Source organism: Candoia aspera, chromosome 5 (genome assembly GCF_035149785.1).
Source record: "Candoia aspera isolate rCanAsp1 chromosome 5, rCanAsp1.hap2, whole genome shotgun sequence".
NCBI classification, from domain to species: Eukaryota; Metazoa; Chordata; class Lepidosauria; order Squamata; family Boidae; genus Candoia; species Candoia aspera.
The window spans coordinates 31,349,754-31,368,463 of NC_086157.1; the positions used below are offsets into that span (position 1 = coordinate 31,349,754).

The window sequence follows — 18,710 nt, forward strand, 5'->3', positions numbered from 1 at the left end:
AAACCGTTGCCCAGTTCTTGTAAATAGGGAATATGTTCTAAAGTATCTTGGATGTTGACATCTCTACTGTACAGAATTTCAGTATCCTCCTTCCATGTTTCTTTGATCTTCTTGGAATCAGTTATTATTTGTTCATTAGCATCATTTAGCAAGCCTCTTCCTGGCTTCAGATATCTTTGATGTTATAACTTATATCTTCTACCTTTTTGAACCAATAATGTAGTTAATTTGATTTCTGTGCATGCCATCTGGTGATATCCATATATATATGTCTCATTTTGGTTGTTTGAAAGCTGTCTCAGCAGTGAAGAAATCACTGGATTGGAAGAAACTGATAAGATGTTTACCTACTTCATTTTTGTCTCATAGGGCATGTGGTCCAACTATATTTTCCTCTTTAATATTTCCAAGTTTGGCATTTCAGGCTCTAACCACAAGCAGCACATCCCCATGATGAGGCAGCATAACAGGATTTGAGGGGATAGTTACATTAACTGTGAGTTTATGCGTAATGCAAACGCAGCCAGTGAGTAACATTAGTCTCTATCTTCAGAACTACAGGGTTATTATTTATTTCAGTGCTTGAGGTGAAATATAATGCACTGCCCCTCCTAAAGACTTTTTTTCCCCTCTTTAAGGGGACTTAAGGTGGGGGGAGCTATTTCTAGGACTTTATTTTCACTTTGAAGCAGTGCATCACTAGCTGATTCCAGTAAAAGGCATAACCCTGTACTCAGGGATCCCGTATTTGTTTACTTAAAACCAGCGTGGAGCTTATCCGGGGGGGTGGGCAAGGGCGTAAGGGCTGCCTCTCTCAAAGTGCCACAAAACTCTTCCTTGTTGTTCTCATGGAGCTTCCTGGCAACCTCTCGGTCTATCCCGTCCCCAGGATTCTCCTTGCCGCTGCACCACAGGCTGCGCCCCTCTCCGGGGTCAGAGAAGTCCTCTTCCCCCCCAATCTTGTTATCGCTTTCGCGCGCTTTCGACAAACGGGAGTCCGCATTTTGTGTATCTCGCGCTGTAATTTCAGGATCTGAACGTCGTTTCTTTCACTCCAGCTTTCCCCAGCCTGGTGCTTTTAGGATTTGGAGAGTATCAGGTCGAGAACGCGAGATTAATCGCTCTTTCACAAGGTCTCCAGGAGGGAAACGGGGAGGAAAGAAACAAGTCTGTGTGGAATGTGGAGACAACCCCAGCTGCGCGCCTGGCTAAACAAAGGCGCGTTCATTCCCAGGCTTCTTCCGCCTTCGGCTCCCCCTCCATCCCCCGCCCCCGATGATTTCAGACTGGCGAAGATCTCAGCAGCCCCGCGAGCGAAAGAGCGTGTCGGGAGATGTCAGGCAATACCGTCGGGGGGGGGGGGTGTTGAGCACTTCTGAAGTTCGCTCTGGTGGACGCAGATGTGCTCAGAGGCTTGGCGGGCTCCCCATGTCTTCCCACCGAGCACTCCCAACACACCGCGCTCTGCCGCCCCCGATTCCTCAGGGGCCTAAACTGGCCAACGGCGCATGTAGGGTAACCTCTTCACTTCCTCTCTCAGGTTTCGTTCAAGGCACTCCTAGCGATCGGCGAGCAGAGCACTTGTGGGAAACAATGGGGCGGGGGTGGAAGGGTGTGTTGCTCCCCTGGAGAAGAGATTGGAGCGCGCATGCTCGCCCGCGCCGCGTGACGTGAGCTGCCTGGCTTAGCAGGGAAAGATCAAAGAGAGAGAGAAGAACCCGGCGGAGGGGCGAGTGAGGCTCGCAGGGTTGCGCAGGAAGCGGTCCGGCGCAGCGGGAAGTTTCTGCGAGGAGGAAAGAGCGCAAAAACCTAAGCTAGTCTCCTGCGATCTGCCCGGGCCTCTGAGCAAAGTTGCCTTTCCTTTCCTCCTCTTCCTCCACCGACGCGCGCTGCTGCCGGCGCCGCTACGATTCGGGAACCGCGGACTAGAGAGCACATGGGAAGGCGAGCCAGCCTGGTGCACGCATGACAGAGCAGGAGCGAGAGACGAGAAGCCTCCGCCAAGAATACGCGACAGGTCATGGCAGGGCAGGGCTGTGATCGGGGCTGCTCTGAGGTAAAAATCCCAGCGTGGGTGCGGGAAGCAGGAGTGTGAGCGAGCCAAGGCAGGAAGAAACCCCCTGGCGAGAGCAGCAGAGGGAGGCTGAGGGCGCCGCCGGAGCAGCTGCCAGTCGCTTCACCATGGATTGCAGCCGCCTCAGGACTCTTATTAATAGATACGTAAGTATCCGGGGCGCCGCTGCCTTGTGCACAAGCTCGACCTCTTATCCCGGGCGCCTAAGCGAATCCGGATGCCGACCCGCAAGCCGCCTCGTTTAACGTAGAAGCGCGCGCCGCCCCTTCCCCCGCCACATGTTGGTTGGCAGCTGCCCCTTTGCACGGCAGGCTGGAGCCTCGTACGTGGTTTTTCTTCTTTCCAGGGAATTGCGCTGGCCTCAGATCCCGAAGGAACTGAGCAGAGCCGGTCCTTCTCTATTTGTGAAACGTTGATCCGGGGACGGGAGATAACTCTCCCCGCCCCCGCGTATTCGTGACAGATGAAAGAGGAAGGATTACAAGTTTGAGGCTGCAGATATGGATTCTAGGTGCGCTGCTTCCCTTTCCCATTCGTGGAGATTGCTTCTGAATACAGTTTACATCCAGACGAGTAAATAGAAGGGTTCGACCTCAGTCCTCATCCTTAATCTATTTAGTTGGGTGTATTAACAGCAGGGCCGCAACTGGGGGGGGGGGAATTGGGGCATGTGCCCCGGGTGCCATGCTGGTGGGGTGCCAAAATGAGCAGTGGGCTCCTTGATAAGATTTCTGTGGTTGGCTTTGCCTCATGTAAACAGGCTTCATAGCTATGCAACAGATCCTACATTTATTTGGAAATAAATTCATTTGATCCAGTGTGGCTTATTGCCAAGACAGATGTTCATTGGATTGCTTCTCCAAGAATTACTGTTTCTCTTTCATTCAACTTTTTAATTTACTCTTCATTCTCCCATTACAGTCAAGTAATGCATACTTTTATAGTGAAGATTTCACTTCAACAGATAATTTGCATCCTGTAGTTTAAGTCTGAAGAAATTAATGTGGTAGCAACTATTAAAATTAATCACCAGTTTTTCTCCCCCAAGGCTCATCTTAATGTTTTTTTTTCTATTTAAGAAAAGTTTCATCAATTGTTGTGAGGGGCAGCAACAGATTGCAATCAAGAGGATCTTTTCATTAAACAATCTTATTAAATCTAAGTGTATTGTATAGAAGCTTGTCCCATTGAATTTATTGGAGCTCATTTCTCAAAGACTGCATTTCAAATGACTCCTCAATGGAATGGAGGTTGCAACTAAATACTGTACATTTCAATTGGGAGAGTAAGCCTGTAGCCTGAGGAACATACATTGGCAAATTACTTCTATTGAATGCCAATAGCATATGCAGTGGAATTAGAATGCCAATTTGAACTTCATTCTGCATTTGTTCAGGGTTATTGGCCTATAAAAGAGATCCCCACACCCACCCCTGACATGGTATATTTAGAAAAAACACACTGTAAACAGACTGACATTCACATTTTATGATGCTTCTTCTGCATGTAACATCTCTGCAGTCCTGGTTTAAGTATTGTTTACAAGCTCTCCTTTCTGGAGCTTTCTAGTCACCATCATCATGAGTCTGATAAACTATCTCATGATTTGTAAGAAAAAGCCCTTGAGGCATGTTCTACGTTATTGTCCCCAGCAGGTAGTCATTGCTAGCTTGTCTGGGGTTTTTTGATCACCCTGATACAACTTGCACTTCGTTAACTCAAAAGTGAAAACTTCATATAAAATAGTAGGGCCTGATTGGTTTATTGTGTTGCATTAGCAGATGCTGAGCGATAATAATAATAATAAGAGAAATAAATCTAAGCAAAGGGAAATGAATCACATTTTACTTAGCATAAATATTGGATTTTCCTTGAAGTGCTAGCTGGCTGTGACTGTTCTGTGCATAAAATAAAAAAAGGCAAGAAAAACATAATTGTAACAAGTTACACAGTTAATAAATTGTACATTTGCATGCTTTTCTGTTACTCTTCATAAATGTAGATATTTTGCATAAAATTTCAGGTGCATTTATTCAGATTATTTTAGTGTTACTAGTCATGGAGTTAGTCATAGATTATTTATTTTCTATCCCACCTTTATTATTTTTATAAATAACTCAAGGCAGCAAACATACCAAATACTCCTTCCTCCTCCTATTTTCCCCACAACAACACCCCTGTGAGGTGAGTTGGGCTGAGAGAGAGGGACTGGCCCAAGGTCACCCAGCCAGCTTTCATGCCTAAGGTGGGACTAGAACTCTCAGTCTCCTGGTTTCTGGCCCGTTGCCTTAACCACTAGACCAATTATGAGGCACAGAAGCCCTTGCCACCATATGGAAACTTCCTACCTGGCTTTATGTTATAATGGCCAGAAACCAAATTAAACAGAAGAACAGAGTTGTGCATCCTCTTATCACAGGACAAAGTTTGCTATAAAACTACAGATAGTCTTGAATACTGCTTCTTCCTGGATTAGGTGAGATCAGCTAAACTTTTCAAATTGACATGCTGCGTTACAATGTTCTCTGCTTTATTCTAGAATCAAAAAATTGGAAAGGGCCATTTAGGCCATCTGAATCTACCCCTACCCCACCCCTCTCCGTGCATGAATTCATGTTAAGCCATCTCTGACAGATGCCTCCCCAGCCTCCACTTGAACAAATCTGTGAAGAGGAGCCCATCGCCTCTGGGTTGTAGCTTAAATCCATTATTCTGTGTCCTTCAGTCTGAAGCAAAACACAGCCCTCTTATATGTGACCTCCTTTCAGATCCTTCAAAAATGCTATCATATCTCCTTTTACTAACTCTTCTTTTCTTAAGGCCAAACACTCCCAATTCCTTCAATCTTTCTTAATGGGATCCTTTTCTAGCCCCCAGATCATTCTTACCCCTCTTCTGTGATCATGTTTCAGTTTGTTTGAATGCTTCTTAAAGTGTAGTTCCCAGACCTGGGTACATTGCTTCAAGTGTGCTTTGTCCAGCATTGAATTACAGTGGAAATATTACTTTGGATGATCTTCACACTGTCTTTCTGTTAATTCAGCAGAAATTATCCCTTTTTTGCAGCAATATCACCATGCTATCTTATATTTAATTTTTCATTAAGTGCTATTGCAAGACTTTTTTTCATTAACTGCTATTGCAAGACTTTTTACCAAACCAGGTATTCCCTATCCTATACTGTGCATTTGATTTTTATTTCCTACAAGTGTATAACTTTGCATTTGTCTCTATTAATTTTCATTCTGTTATTTTCAGCCTGTTTCTCTAACCTGTTAAGATTATTTTGAATTACATTTCTGACTTCTAAGATGTTAGTTATCTCAAACAACTTTGTGGCATTGCTAATCTGGTAACCATTTCCTCTATTATTTCCTCCAAGCCTTTAATAGTAATGTTGAACAGTACAAGACCTCAAACTGAAGTCATTCACTCCAGTTTGATTTGGGATCATTGTTGAGTGTTCTTTTGAGAACAATTTTCAAGGAGCTATATATCTACTTGTCATCCATCCAGTTCCAACTTAACAGTTTCCTAATCAGAAAGAATTGGGATATATTGTTAAACGCTTTGCTGAAATCAAGTTATATCCTGTCTGTAGCATTCCCACCATCTACCAAGGAAGATGCCCAGTCATAAAATGAGATAACATTAGTCTGGCAAGATTTATTTTTGACAAATCCATACTTATTTCTGCTAGTTGCCAGACATTTTCAAAAACTTGTAGATTATTTATGATCTGCTCTAGATATTGGTGTCAGATTGCTGATCTATAGTTCCAGCCTCTTCCTTTTCCTCCTTGTAGAAGATAGGAATAACATCTTCCTTCAGTCATCTAGCATTTCACTGGTTCTACACGATTTCTCCAGTTAATATATAAAGGTTCATCAGCAAAGACTTTTAGTACATTAGGATGTTATTCATTTCATCTTAAATATGTATTTTCTTTTCCTGTTATTTTGAACAATAATGATATCAATTGTATACTTTTGTTATCATATTCATTATGGGAACCATCCCACCAGATCTCTGTTGTACCTATTAAATTTTATTTAATATGATTCTGGGGTATAAAGTATTATAGTACTATATACTTTAGCAATTTAATTTCTAGGAGAATTTGGACACTGTTGTGTCTTATTGTTTATTTAAGTGAACTGAAACCAGATTTTAAAATTATACAGGCTATCTGAAAGAAGAAACAGATAGAAACAAAATGTTTAAGATATAAGGAATTTATAGAATTCCAGTTCTGAAGGATAAAATATGATCAGACTTCATATGGGCCCACATGCAGCACCTGTTAGAAACATCTTAAACAAAAGTTGTTTTTTCCTAGACCAGCTGCAGAGGGCATCCATGCGATTCCAGAAATGTTGCAGCTAATTTAAGGGTTTCCTGAGAGGAGCTTCATGTATGCCCATGTGCCCTTGAATCATATTTTGCCCTTTGAATTTGGACCCTATAAGACCTATATTTAGATCTGGCATTATTTATTTATTTGATTTATATCCTGCCTTTATAGCCTGGTGTATACCCAAACCAGCTAACAGAATTTAAAAACAAGAAGAGAATATAAGACATAAGGGTATACATTTAAATGATTAGTAAAATTGATCCTAAGATAGTATAACCTTTTGAAATCCTTGTGAAAAAATTATTTACAGGCTTTTTAAATATTGGGTCTGGGGTTGCAAAAAATGCAACATGTCCTCCTTTCAAACCTTAAAATCCTTGTGAAAAAAAATATTTACAGGCTTTTTAAATATTGGGTCTGGGGCCACAAAAAAATGCAACATGTCCTCCTTTCAAACCAGAAAGACAGGACTCTGACAATAGAGGCTTCTTCAAAAGAATATGTTCTGCATGTCTTAACAGTTGCATAAATTCAAAATGGGAGAGATGGGCTCTCAGATAGTCAGGCCGTAAATGGTTCAACGCTTTAATTTAATTGGACAATACCCACACCTTAAAATAAATCTGGTCAGCAATTTATAAATGTACAGATATTTCAGAATAGATACCTTATACCAGTTAGCATCCTAGCTGCAACATTTTATATCGGTTACAAATTCCTAACACTTTTCCAGGGTAACCCCATGAAAAGCATATTATTGTATCAAGATGGAATGTAATCAAGGCATGTATAATGGTTGCTAGGTCTAACTAGCTTAGAAAAGGTCACACCAGGCATAATTGTGCAAAAGCAGTGTAGACACCACCGGTGACTCCAATAGCACCTGAAGATTCAAGTGCACTCCCAGATTGTGAACTACTTTTTCAGAGGGGGCAAAACTCCTCCTAAAACAGGCTAAACTTCCATCTTCAAATCCAATTTCCTATTTAGCGACTACTCCTCTTTCAGCTTGTTCTGTCCCATTATCCAACTGAGACAATCTTTACCGGTACAATTTGCTTTGTTAAGGTTGAATGGTAAAGACTAATAGAGCTCCAGATATTAATGATACTGCATGCCAAAACTCCAAATGACACCTCTCAGCTGATTCATGTATATATAGTAGAAGGTAAGATGTAATACTATGGAATATCTTAAGTTATGATAAGGATATCATGATCAATGTTATTCAGGAAAAGGAGCAGTTTCTGGTGTTGGTCATCTCCCAAGACAACTAAAAAAATCCCTCATGAATATCCAAATGGGTTCTGTCAAAATGGATGAAATAACAAAGAACAATTTTACAATTTTACCTAATAATTGAATGGATTTGAAAAAGTGTTTCATACTTAGTAATAGAAATAGTATGAAATACACAAAATAGAAGTAATTGTGCAGAACATGGTGATATAAATACAAAAATCATAATACACACTTTGGACTGAGTCGCCTTGATAAGTCCTTTATGCATTTCTACATGAGGGTTTTGTATAATACATACTTTGAAAGATACCACTAGATTCAGATAAAGGACCTGAGAATCTTTCATCTTTAGCAACAGTGTATCTTAACATATTTGGTCAGCAATTTGAAGATAGAACAACTGTTTTTAAAGGGAATTAGTTTATTCCAGATTCAATATATATCTATATGAGCCAAGTATGTAAATAGGTTCTTTATAAGGAATATTAGTAAACAAGTTCTAATCCTAGATTCATAGCATACATGGAAGGCAGAGATCTTAATCATATTAGCTGGTGGTTACATTTGAATTTAGCAAACACGTTGAAGGTCTGTGGTAGAACAACATGCCCATTCACAAAATGCTTGTTTTATTGGATATAAATGGTTACAAAGCACCAATGTACTAAAATTCTATCTCCTCACCAAGACACTTTGTACTACTACTGCTTATTTATTTATTTTTTTCTGGGCAAGTAGGCACCTTTAACAAAGTACTGGGGTACAACCATCACCATTTTTTTGTTCTGAGAAAGCTTATGGATCAAATTTAGGTCTCACAGGTAATTTTGGGAACGAGGTAATGTTTTTTGGGTACTTTGCTTTACAATATGCTAGTTTCCAATTTTTTTACAATTCTTTTTTTTGAAAATATGTAAGAAGTCAATGGGGAAGGAAGCCAGGTGAACACAAAGGTGATTAGGATGCATTGGTTCCCAGCCACTGCATTGTAAACCCTATCTGTAAGGTATCTATAGTAAAATAATACATATGAGAAATCAAATTTTATTATGAGGATCTTATTTAAATGGAAGTTTAGAATATAGCGACTTTGTCAGGAATCTGCTGGAAATTAAGAAGCTAAACTGTAAGAAGCATAGCTGTCTGGAATGGAAAATAATTACCCATCTGGTGTATGAGGTGCAAGTAGAGCAGTGTTTTTCAACCTTGGCAACTTTAAGATGTGTGGACTTCAACTCTCAGAATTCCATAGCCAGCCATGAGAGAGAAGCGTTTTAGACTGATACATGCTGATTTTATATTCAACTGAGCCAATGAAAGCCTTGAGTCATTCTGAACTTGGCATTCAGCATAATGTGGCCCAGGTTAGTGCAGAAAGAAATAATATGGGTCAGATATGAGACCAATTATATCTGTTTGGAGGCCTCTGGGAAGATGTGTAAGAAGTAAAAGATGTGTAACTCAACTCTTCCTAAATCAGCAAAAGTATATGGTTTTTCTTGATTAATTCCATATTATTCTTGTCAGCTTTGCATGAAGAATGAACTTCGATGACTTGCATGACTTGGATGAACTTGCATGAAGGATGAACAATGAACTTACTGAAAGTTCACAAGACAGAGCTGACTTCATTACTGAATCTTTTACCAGTATTCAGCTACAACATCTAAACAATAAGCTTAAGAAATTCATCTTGATTCCTAATGAACATATGCATATTGATCGTTCAGAATCAAAACTTGAGCTCAGGAAAAAAAATCAGATAGGCAGATCTGAGCATGTGCAGAATACCCTTTCTAATTCAACTCCTCCATAAAATTTTATGGGGAAAAAAAATAGTATGAAAAGCAAAAGAGGAATTTAGCAATCTAATTTGGCCTTTAAATGCAGCAGCTTTATCCCTCAGGTTGTAAATCAGTCTTTGCACGTTCCAAATGTTTTAAAGCTAATAAGTTCTTAATAGTTCCTTTTTCATATTTTATCCTGTTTTTGTGGGTGGGGAAGGGGGCTTTTACGTTAGTTTGGGAAATATGGTTAGCAGAATGCCATTCATTTACATTGGTCTAAATTACACGTGCTAGCTCCTGTTGTTTGTGTTTGAACAAACCAGAAATGCAAGGTCAAATACTTCGAATACTTTCCAAATTCAAAGGAGTGGAATGTTGGCAATTAGCTTACCTTCTGGGAATCGTGCAAAATCTAATTTTCATTCAAGATCTGTGCCCAGCCTGTAGATTAAACTGGGATTGCACTGCATAATCTATAAAATTGTGGTTATTAATTTGTGTAGGTGTGCCTTAAAGAATAAACAAACAAATAAAACAGGTTCCTTCCCTTCGTCCAAGGAATACATAATATATTTCTCAATGAGAGAGTAAATGTAGATGTAAATACTTGGACTTTGTTGTGGTGAAAATGAAATGAGATGTTACCAGTGAACAGGAATCCACATGTCCATCAAGGAATATTGGATGGATTGTGTGGCAAGAATTACAAGGGAAGTTGTTAGTAGAATAGTGTATCTTTAAATATTGAAACATTGTAGTTTTTTTTAAAGCTAGGAATTCACTGTTTTTTCTTCTTTTTATTAATTGCAGTTGGATTGAACAAAAAAAAAAATCAATCCCACTCATATAGAATAAAGGAAATGCAGGAAAAGTTAGTGAGTCTGCAGTAGGAAAAAGCTACTGTATTTATAAAAATAAAATATTTTAATTATTTAATTATCTTCAGTCTTAATAGAATTACTATTGTATAGTTGCTCTAGAATTAATAAGAATGAATTTCAAGAAGAGTAGTGCTAGTTAAAGAATAAATAGCTAGTATTGGTTTATTGACAGGCTTAGAAAAAAACAAGGTGTCACCAGATAAGATGAAGGGAACCTTCCAGTCCCGCCTCCCTTTCCCAGACCAACTTTGAACTGTGTCATAGAGGAAGAATTTTATATTAGGGATGAGCATGAAATAGCAAATGTGTTTTGTTTTGAGCTGTTACAGAATAAAGCTCACATGTTCATAAGTATTCACTTGAGGCACAAATGACCAGGCTCAAATTATCCTACTTGGACACATTATGCAAAGACCCAGCTCTCTGGAGAAGGCTTTAATGCTGGGAAAGGTGGGTGGAAAGAAAAGAAGAGGATGACTAGCAGCAAGGTGGATGGACTCAGTAGTGATTGGAACAGCTGAAGGACCAGATTAGGGACAGATCATCATGGAGAAAATCTGTGTGGTTGCTAAGAGTCCACAACAACTTGATGGCACATAAAGTTCATATTCTGTCAGAACAAAACTTACAATATTTTGAGTGTTCCAGGCAGGGAATGCAAAGGGAAACAAAGAGAACTTAGGATCAGCATCTTGGTCCCTTATTTTGCATCCTACGGCCACAAGAATAGGTGGGATAGAAGTCCACACCAACTGCTACTGGCCAGCTGACCTGCAGAAAAAAATGGGAAGGATTTAAACTTTGTTAAACCTCTCCCTATGAAAAATTAGGATGGGAACAATATTTAAACCTGTTACCATAAAAATTCTCTGGATCCTCAACAGAAAAAAACAGGTCTTTTCAGATGCTTTTAATTAAACTCCTGGGGACACTTAGTCAACACCTTACAGGGAAGAGAAAGCACTAATCTCTCATCAGCATTCTTTAATAGCAGCTACCACTTAGCAGAAGCCAGATGACCTAGCCTGCAGCAGCCAGCCACAAGCAGACACAGACACTAATTTATGATGTTTCCATTATTACTGCTTTTGTTTTCTTTTTAAAAAACTTTTAAAAATAATTTTTAAGCACTGCTGCTAACCTTTACATGAATAAATAGAAGAACACAATGACTGTAACAATTCAGTACTGCCCCAGTAGAGTAAAAACCACCTAATAATGCATTTTGAAAAGTTCTGATTGGGACAAGAATCAAATGTGCCTGCATTCACATGCATGTGGATAGAGCCAAGTCAACAAAAGTTATGCAGAAAAGTAGCACAGAGCAAGAGTGGGGGAAAGCTCAGTAAACAAAGGAGAATGGAGTTGTAAGCTTAGGTGTTTTGAAATGCATCCTGGAAGCTCAACAGGGCGGTAAAACTTGCATAGTGTGAATCCGCTCTCCCCCCACCAAAGCTCAACAAGTATGCCCAGTTCAATAGAGAGGCCTTGGATTTTTAAATGCATTTTGAAATCTGAGTATAAATGCAGAACATGAACATGCATAGTTTGCATCTACCCCCACCCTCCAACTCAGAAAACCAGCCCGATCATTGTATTTGCTGTTTTTGCATTTAAAACTACAACATTATTAGCAATATTTTGTGTGAAGCAGAGTTGTGCACATGCACACGGACACAGCTGCCTCTGCATAAACCTACCTGCAATTCTGTTTTGGGGATATTTTTGCAGACTATGTACACGTAAGCTATGCACATGAACGCTTCAGAGAGAAGAATTTTTAAAGGACAATGGAAGCTTACTTATCAGGCAGGCAACAGCATGAAGTTGCAAGGAATCCTCTTCTGACTGGAGAGAAGCGCCTACATATGTTGCAGGCTGTGTGTAGTATGAGCTCCTCCTGGATATATTATGAGCCCAGGAACATCATCATTCAAGTGAGCCATGTGTGTGTCCATCCAGAGTTAAGATCACTTTGGTGATGCTGGAGGGACTGGAGAAACATACAGGAAGGACACCTCTATTGAACCTCTCTTAGGAGACATGAGTCAGTGATATATCCCAGTATGTAAGTCAGTGACTGAGGGATTTCCTAGGGCTGAAAGAGATTGACTGGCCAAGGTCATCCAGCTGGCTTTGTGCCTAAGGTGGGACTAGGACTCACAGTCTCCCGGTTTCTAGCCAGGTTCCTTAACCACTACACCAAACTGGCTCTCTCAATGACTGGCTGTGAGTATGATCTACATAAATTGGTGTTTCAGGAACAGCACTCAGTATATGGCAATGGACAGATGATTTAGGGTAGGCAAGGTAAGTGGTAAAGGTAAAGGTAAAGAAGGTCTAGCAGGGGGAAATCCATTTTAAGGAAGATGGGTTGCTCCAGTTAGTCAGCATCCAGTTGTGAGTGATAGAATTGTCTACTCTGGAGAATACCTTCCCACTCAGAATTTTGATCAGCGGGCAATAAATATTCACCAAGAAACATTGCTAGGTCTGAACAGCCCCTATTACTGCCCAGAGTCCCCCTTTTGGGAGAGAGGGGCGGTAATAGAAATTTGAAAAATAAATAAAATAAATTAAAAGTTACACCAAACAAGATCTGTCATCTCACCTTCCTCTACCTACTCAGGCAGCACAGAATGTAGCATTCTGTCTTCCTGCATAAGCCAGTAGATGGTTCCTCTCTTGTTCTTGATAGTGCATAAGCAAGAGGAGGGTAGCATAGATGGGCCTTTCAAGGAGAACTGTGCCAGCGCTAGGGCCCTGGTTATACTACATCTGAGTTTCCTGGAAGTCAGACCTCTTCTCCCTGGCTGCAGCTTAGTTTCCTCTCCTCCTCCTGGGTAAACAGGAGCTCTCTTTAACTGGGGAGATTTACATTACTGGCAAGGCTTTTTATTCACCCCTGAGTCACACAGACAGAAAATACAAATGTTTGTTCATCACCCAAGAGCTTCAGCCAGCACATGACCCCTGTGAGAATCCATGCTGCCAAGACTGTCTCACTGGCGTCTGTCTTTTCCTGGAGTTAATCCATGAATTGTTTTAAGGAAAGAAACAAAGGTAGAAGATGGATTTGTAGAGCTGTCTCTGTGCTTAGAGGGTCATTGCAAAGAAAAACAGGTCAAGCCTAGAGGGGGCCTTTGCCATGAGTCATGCCAGATCTAATGCTTTTGAGAAACATCTAAGCAAAGCTATGGAGAAGAGAACATTTACCGTCTACTACTAAGGAAGACCTTCTTTTGGCTCAGAAGAATTCTACAAGTGATGTGAGATTGACTTATAAAGCTTGAAAAGCTTTTTCAAACTAATATATCTCTATATGAATGAATAAATGTCTAGGATCTAGTGAGTAAGAGGCATATAAATTTTCATAAATGAATATACTTGACTCATTGCACATTTTCATACAGTACTTAGATCTAGTCTGCAGGATTGCCTGCCTCATTTATATTTTAATTAGTTGGTGCTTGATATTGAAATATGTTTTGTGTTCTGGCCTTTGCTTTGGAATGGTTGCAAGCAGCACTGTGGGTTCTCAAGCTTGAAGTTCTCCCATTACTACACTGTCATCAGGATCACAACATAATTGCTTTGGTGTTGTGAGTGGACTGCTGGTTCCTCCAGGTCATGATCATCTCCAGATAGGGACCCACATTCAGGAGGAGGACTTCTTTCAAAACTCACTGTCAGGAAGTGTCCTGTCTCAGGCCAAGCACACACAAGTACATGGAGAGGTAGTTGCAGACTTTTACTAGGTGAGTTTTTAAGCAATAGTGAGCAGCAGAGGGAAAGGTATGTGCAAATGTACACAAGAGCAATCAAGTCCCCACAAGTCCAGCAAAACTTGCCTAAAGAGATAGTCCAAAATCAAGGGAGCAGGCACAAGAGTGGTCAAGCACATCCAGGGGTCCAAAGTGTTAGCAAGGTCATCAGACAGTCTAGATTCAGAGTCAAGGTCACACGGTTCGAGTCCCAAGACAAGGCACACAGAGTCTGGGTCTGCAAACAGTTTCCAACAAAGAGGCTCGAGCTCATAGCTTTTCTTAAATAAGAGCAGTCCCGGCATGGCTCATTTAGGGGTGGGGAGGCTGCTTCCTAGCAAGTAACCTCACTGAATTCCTTTGCCCTGTTCTTTTTGCCACCTGCCAGGTTCTTGCGTTAGGAGGGGGTGGTAATTCTGTGCCCTTGTCTTCAGAAAGCAGTGCAGATATCTCTGCTGGTTGCTGGCCAGCCCCATCTCCTCTGCCTGCTTAGGCAGCCATCCATCTGGTGACTCCGGAGCTGACTTCATTATCCAAGGCCACTTCTGGGGCTGGCTGCCCTTCTTCATCTGAAAACTCTGATTCCAAATCTGAGCCCACCATAACAGGAAGGGAATGGGTTGGCTGAGCAAAGGTCCGCATTGCCACTTTCTGTGCTTTAGGAACAGCCTCTCCTCCAGCACAGGTTCTGCTCCAGATGTACCACCTGTGACATCCTGTGGCAATGACCACCAATTCAGGATCAGTAGCAACTCCATTTTGCCGCTTAGCACAATAGAAGTAGGAGGATTTGTAGCAGTGGGGGCTTATGGCTGCTCCTACTTTGCATCTTTGCACCCTGGATTCAGAGAAGTGCTTCACCTCTTTGAATGATAGACACAAGCCTGTAGTGCAGAGGAATACTGGGTTGTTTTTTTAATGAATTATTCTAATATTCCATGGAATATTTCTGTATGAGGAACAATTACAAAAGATCCTCAGTTTTCTAATAACTTGGAAACATTGTTATGGGGAATGGTGAGAATCAATTTCTTGACAGTGCAGTCCTTTTCCTATTGTACCAGCAGAATTATTATTTTACTAAAGGAATTCTGTTAACAAATTTATAAAGTAGTTCAGCTCTAATGGATTCTTGCTAGGTTTTGTTTCATTGTCTTCAAAACTAAATCTATGCGTATGTGCTGATTTTTAAAAGAATGACTGTCCCTGAGTTTGTTCCTAGAATTTTTCCTGTAGGATCTGCTTGTTATGCACTGCACTCGCTGCAGTTCACATAGCAAAGCTATCAGTTTGTGATGCAACAAGGGGTTTTATTTTTCACCCAGCTTGTTGCAGAGCTTCCAATTGTAAAAAGTATTTAGAAGCTATACTGAGAGCCAGTGGCATGCAAAGGTTAAAGCGCTGGACTAGGAGTGGGAAAACGGCTTCTAGTCCTCCCTTGGGCACCGAAGCCAGCTGATCACCTTGGGCGCTTTAACCTTTGCACCCCACTGGCTCTCAGTAAAGCTTCTAAATACTTTTTACAATTGGAAATTTGGTCCTCATTCTATGTTTGTAATTGTTTCCTTTGAACTACTGAGCTACAGTGAAGAATGTGCATATTCTTTCAGGTCAGTTGCTTCAACATGAATTTGGTCAAAAGTGAATCATTGGAGTATCGAGTGCTCAGTGTAAGAGACCTGCTGGGTTCTGTTTGATTTTCCAAGACTTAAGGAGAAACTTTACTAGAAATCTTTCCTTTTTGTTCTGTTTTCTCTTGAATAAGTTTGAGAACGTTTTGGAAAATACTTTAAAAGATACTTCAAAGTCTCCTTCAACATTACTGGAACAGCATTGTGAGAACAAAACAGAAGGAACAACAACAACAACAAAAATCTTACCAACGGTCATGTATCTGTGTGCTACAAATCAAGTTCAGAGAAGGGTAGAAAGCTGTTTAGTTGAAGTATTTAACAATTCTTTCTGTTCAGAGGGATAAATAGTTACCATAAATTGGCATTTGGAAAATGTGCAAAATCAAATCGCCCCCTTTAAGGGTATTAAATGTAACTTTTAATAATTCTCATAATTAAAATGTATCTATAACTTGCTCTTTCAAAATAAAATTACTCATCTTCATACCAATTTGCACACTGCTTTTCATGCAGTATTTGGTCCAGTGCGCTGTCTGATGCAGTTATGAGAGGTTTTAGAGGCTTGAAGACACAGGCATTATGCTTTTATCTTTTTGGCTTATAACTTGTTCTCACTTGCCTGTCTCCACTTATTTCAGCTAACTGAGGGTGTGTGTGTGTGTGAGAGAGAGAGAGAGAGAGAGAAACTGGGTGGATCCACAGAATAGTGAATCCATATTTGAGTGATAGAGTAGTGCCAGCAATCTTAAAAAGAAGCAATAGTATGTCCATTTCTGAAAAACCTTTCCTGTATCCAGAGGTTGACGACAGGTTCCACCCAGTCACAAATATCACTGGGGGGGGGGGCAAGGTGTAAGAATAACTAGTATTTGTGCAGCTGCAGATGTTTTCTGGAAAAAACCATCTTGACACATTTGAGTCTGGGCTCAGGCCTGCTCTTGGGATGGAATTGGCTTTGGTTACTTTGACGAATGACATCTTACAAGAAAGGTACAGAAGAAATGAGACTCAGTTGATCCTGCTTGATCTTTTGGTGGCTTTTGAACCAGTTGACTATACTATTTCTGAGTTATCTCAGAATGAGTGAGGAAATATTGTTCTGTTCCATCCTCTCTTGCAAGGATAGTTTCAGAGAAGACGGTGATGGTCGGGTATTACAAGATACTACTTTGTTTTCAGTGCTCTTTAGAATCTATATATAGCTGCTGAGACTTTTGGAATGAAATGCCATCAGTGTGCTGGTGATTCCCAGCTCTGTTTCTCCATAACATCTAAATCAAGAGAAGCTGTGCATGCCCTGAACCTGTGCAGAGATGGGCAGAATGACAGCCAATAAATTGAGCCAAATCCTGATGAGAGACCCTGTGGGTTGGTGGCTCCCAGATCCTGGAATTGCAGAGGCTCCCAATTCTAATGGGGTTGTTTTTCCTGGAAAACAAAACAATGCTTCTAAAGTCATAACTGTCAAAGGCTTATGTGACCATTATAGTTTGCATCACCTTTTATTAGCTTCACTTGTCTTACCATCGCTGCTCTTTCCTTGACAGAGATAGAGTTAGGGTTACTGGTAACTTCACATATTGATACGTAACTTCACATACCAATGCATTCTATGTGGGGCTAGCCTTGTACCTGATCTGGAAACAGCAGGTGTTGCAGATGTTGCAGAATGAAGCACCTGGCCATATACCTTATATACCATATAACATTACCTCTGTGCTGAAACAATTGCACTTATTACTGGTTAGCTACCAGGCCAAGTTGTAGGTGTTAGTTCTCTTCTCTTTGTTTTTAAATGTTTTAACAATTCGTAAACTGCCTAGAGTCACGGGGAGTCAGGCAGCATGTGAATTATGATTATGATTATTTTCTTGATTGTGCCTTTGAGTCAGTCTTAAATTCCTGGTGACAAGTCCATGTAGTTTTCTTGTAACATTTTCAGAAGTGGTTACCTTTGCCACCTTCCTAGGGCTGAGAGAGAGTGGCTGGCCCAAAATCACCCAGCTGGCTTTGTGCTTAAGGCGGGACTAGAACTCATGGTCTCCTGGTTTCTAGCCTGGTGCCTTAACCACCAGACCACAATGACTATCATAGGTTTTATTATTTAAGCTATGATGATGATGATGATGATGATGATGGTTCATTATTGGTGTGTAAATATCTGAGAAGACCAGGATGTTTTGTAGATTTCAGGTATGTGCAAAAACCACCGTTCTGCGAATGGAACGTTCCAGAGAACTCCAAAATCTTTAATTCCTCTTCTGTTTCAAATGGAATGGAATCACTTCTGAGTCAGAAGACTAACTTTTAGAAAACCTCAGGTTGTCCCCTGAATGGCTAGATCAGTGATAGTTAGGAAAAGGAAATGAATACAATGGAGTTCTTACGAATGTTCCTTTCCTGGAATGGTATATTTTGCACTACTACATCTCTAGTAGACTTTGCCATTATAAACTTGCCACAAATGATGGATTTCCATATTGTAATCATTCACCAGTGGATCTTCTGTGTGGATATTTCAAACCTTTATATTAAAGAGACACTTAGGATGTTGTTACTTAGTGCCTACTAATGACCCATCTTTTGTTCCAGGCCATTTCTGTATGAATGGTAGTCAGTCTTTTTAATTTTTTCTCCCATCCATTTTTAATATAGATGTTTGATATTAACTGTTTTAATCAATTGTTTATTATTGTTTTCAAATTTGTAAAAGGCAAATAAATTAAATACATTTATTTGTATATCAGTTTTTAAAAACCTGTGCAGAATTACTTATTGTCTCATGATTCTGTAGCATATATATTGGCTTCTTGATAAGATAAAATCCAAATTTCATGTTGCATTTAAAAATTAAAATTAAATAACTTTTGTCTTTTATATCCCTGTCTGTATATAATTTGGGTGGTACACATTACACTGGATATAGAGCTACAAAAATAGTCATTTGTTTGCTGTTTGACCACTTAGTTTC

General features: G+C 40.3%; 1 protein-coding gene across 4 annotated transcripts in view; it reads left to right on the forward strand.

Moving 5' to 3' along the window:
* Positions 1–1,383: 1,383 nt before the first annotated feature.
* Positions 1,384–18,710, forward strand: part of ATP11A (ATPase phospholipid transporting 11A) — a 135,782-nt gene continuing 118,455 nt past the window's right edge. Inside the window, exon 1 of one of the 4 annotated variants that reach the window (XM_063304858.1) lies at positions 1,384–2,220. In XM_063304858.1, the coding sequence (XP_063160928.1) occupies positions 2,182–2,220 (39 nt within the window). In that variant the 5' untranslated portion in view covers positions 1,384–2,181. The remainder of the gene's footprint in view (positions 2,221–18,710) is intronic. The other 3 variants (XM_063304856.1, XM_063304857.1, XM_063304855.1) reach the window with 3 other exon arrangements.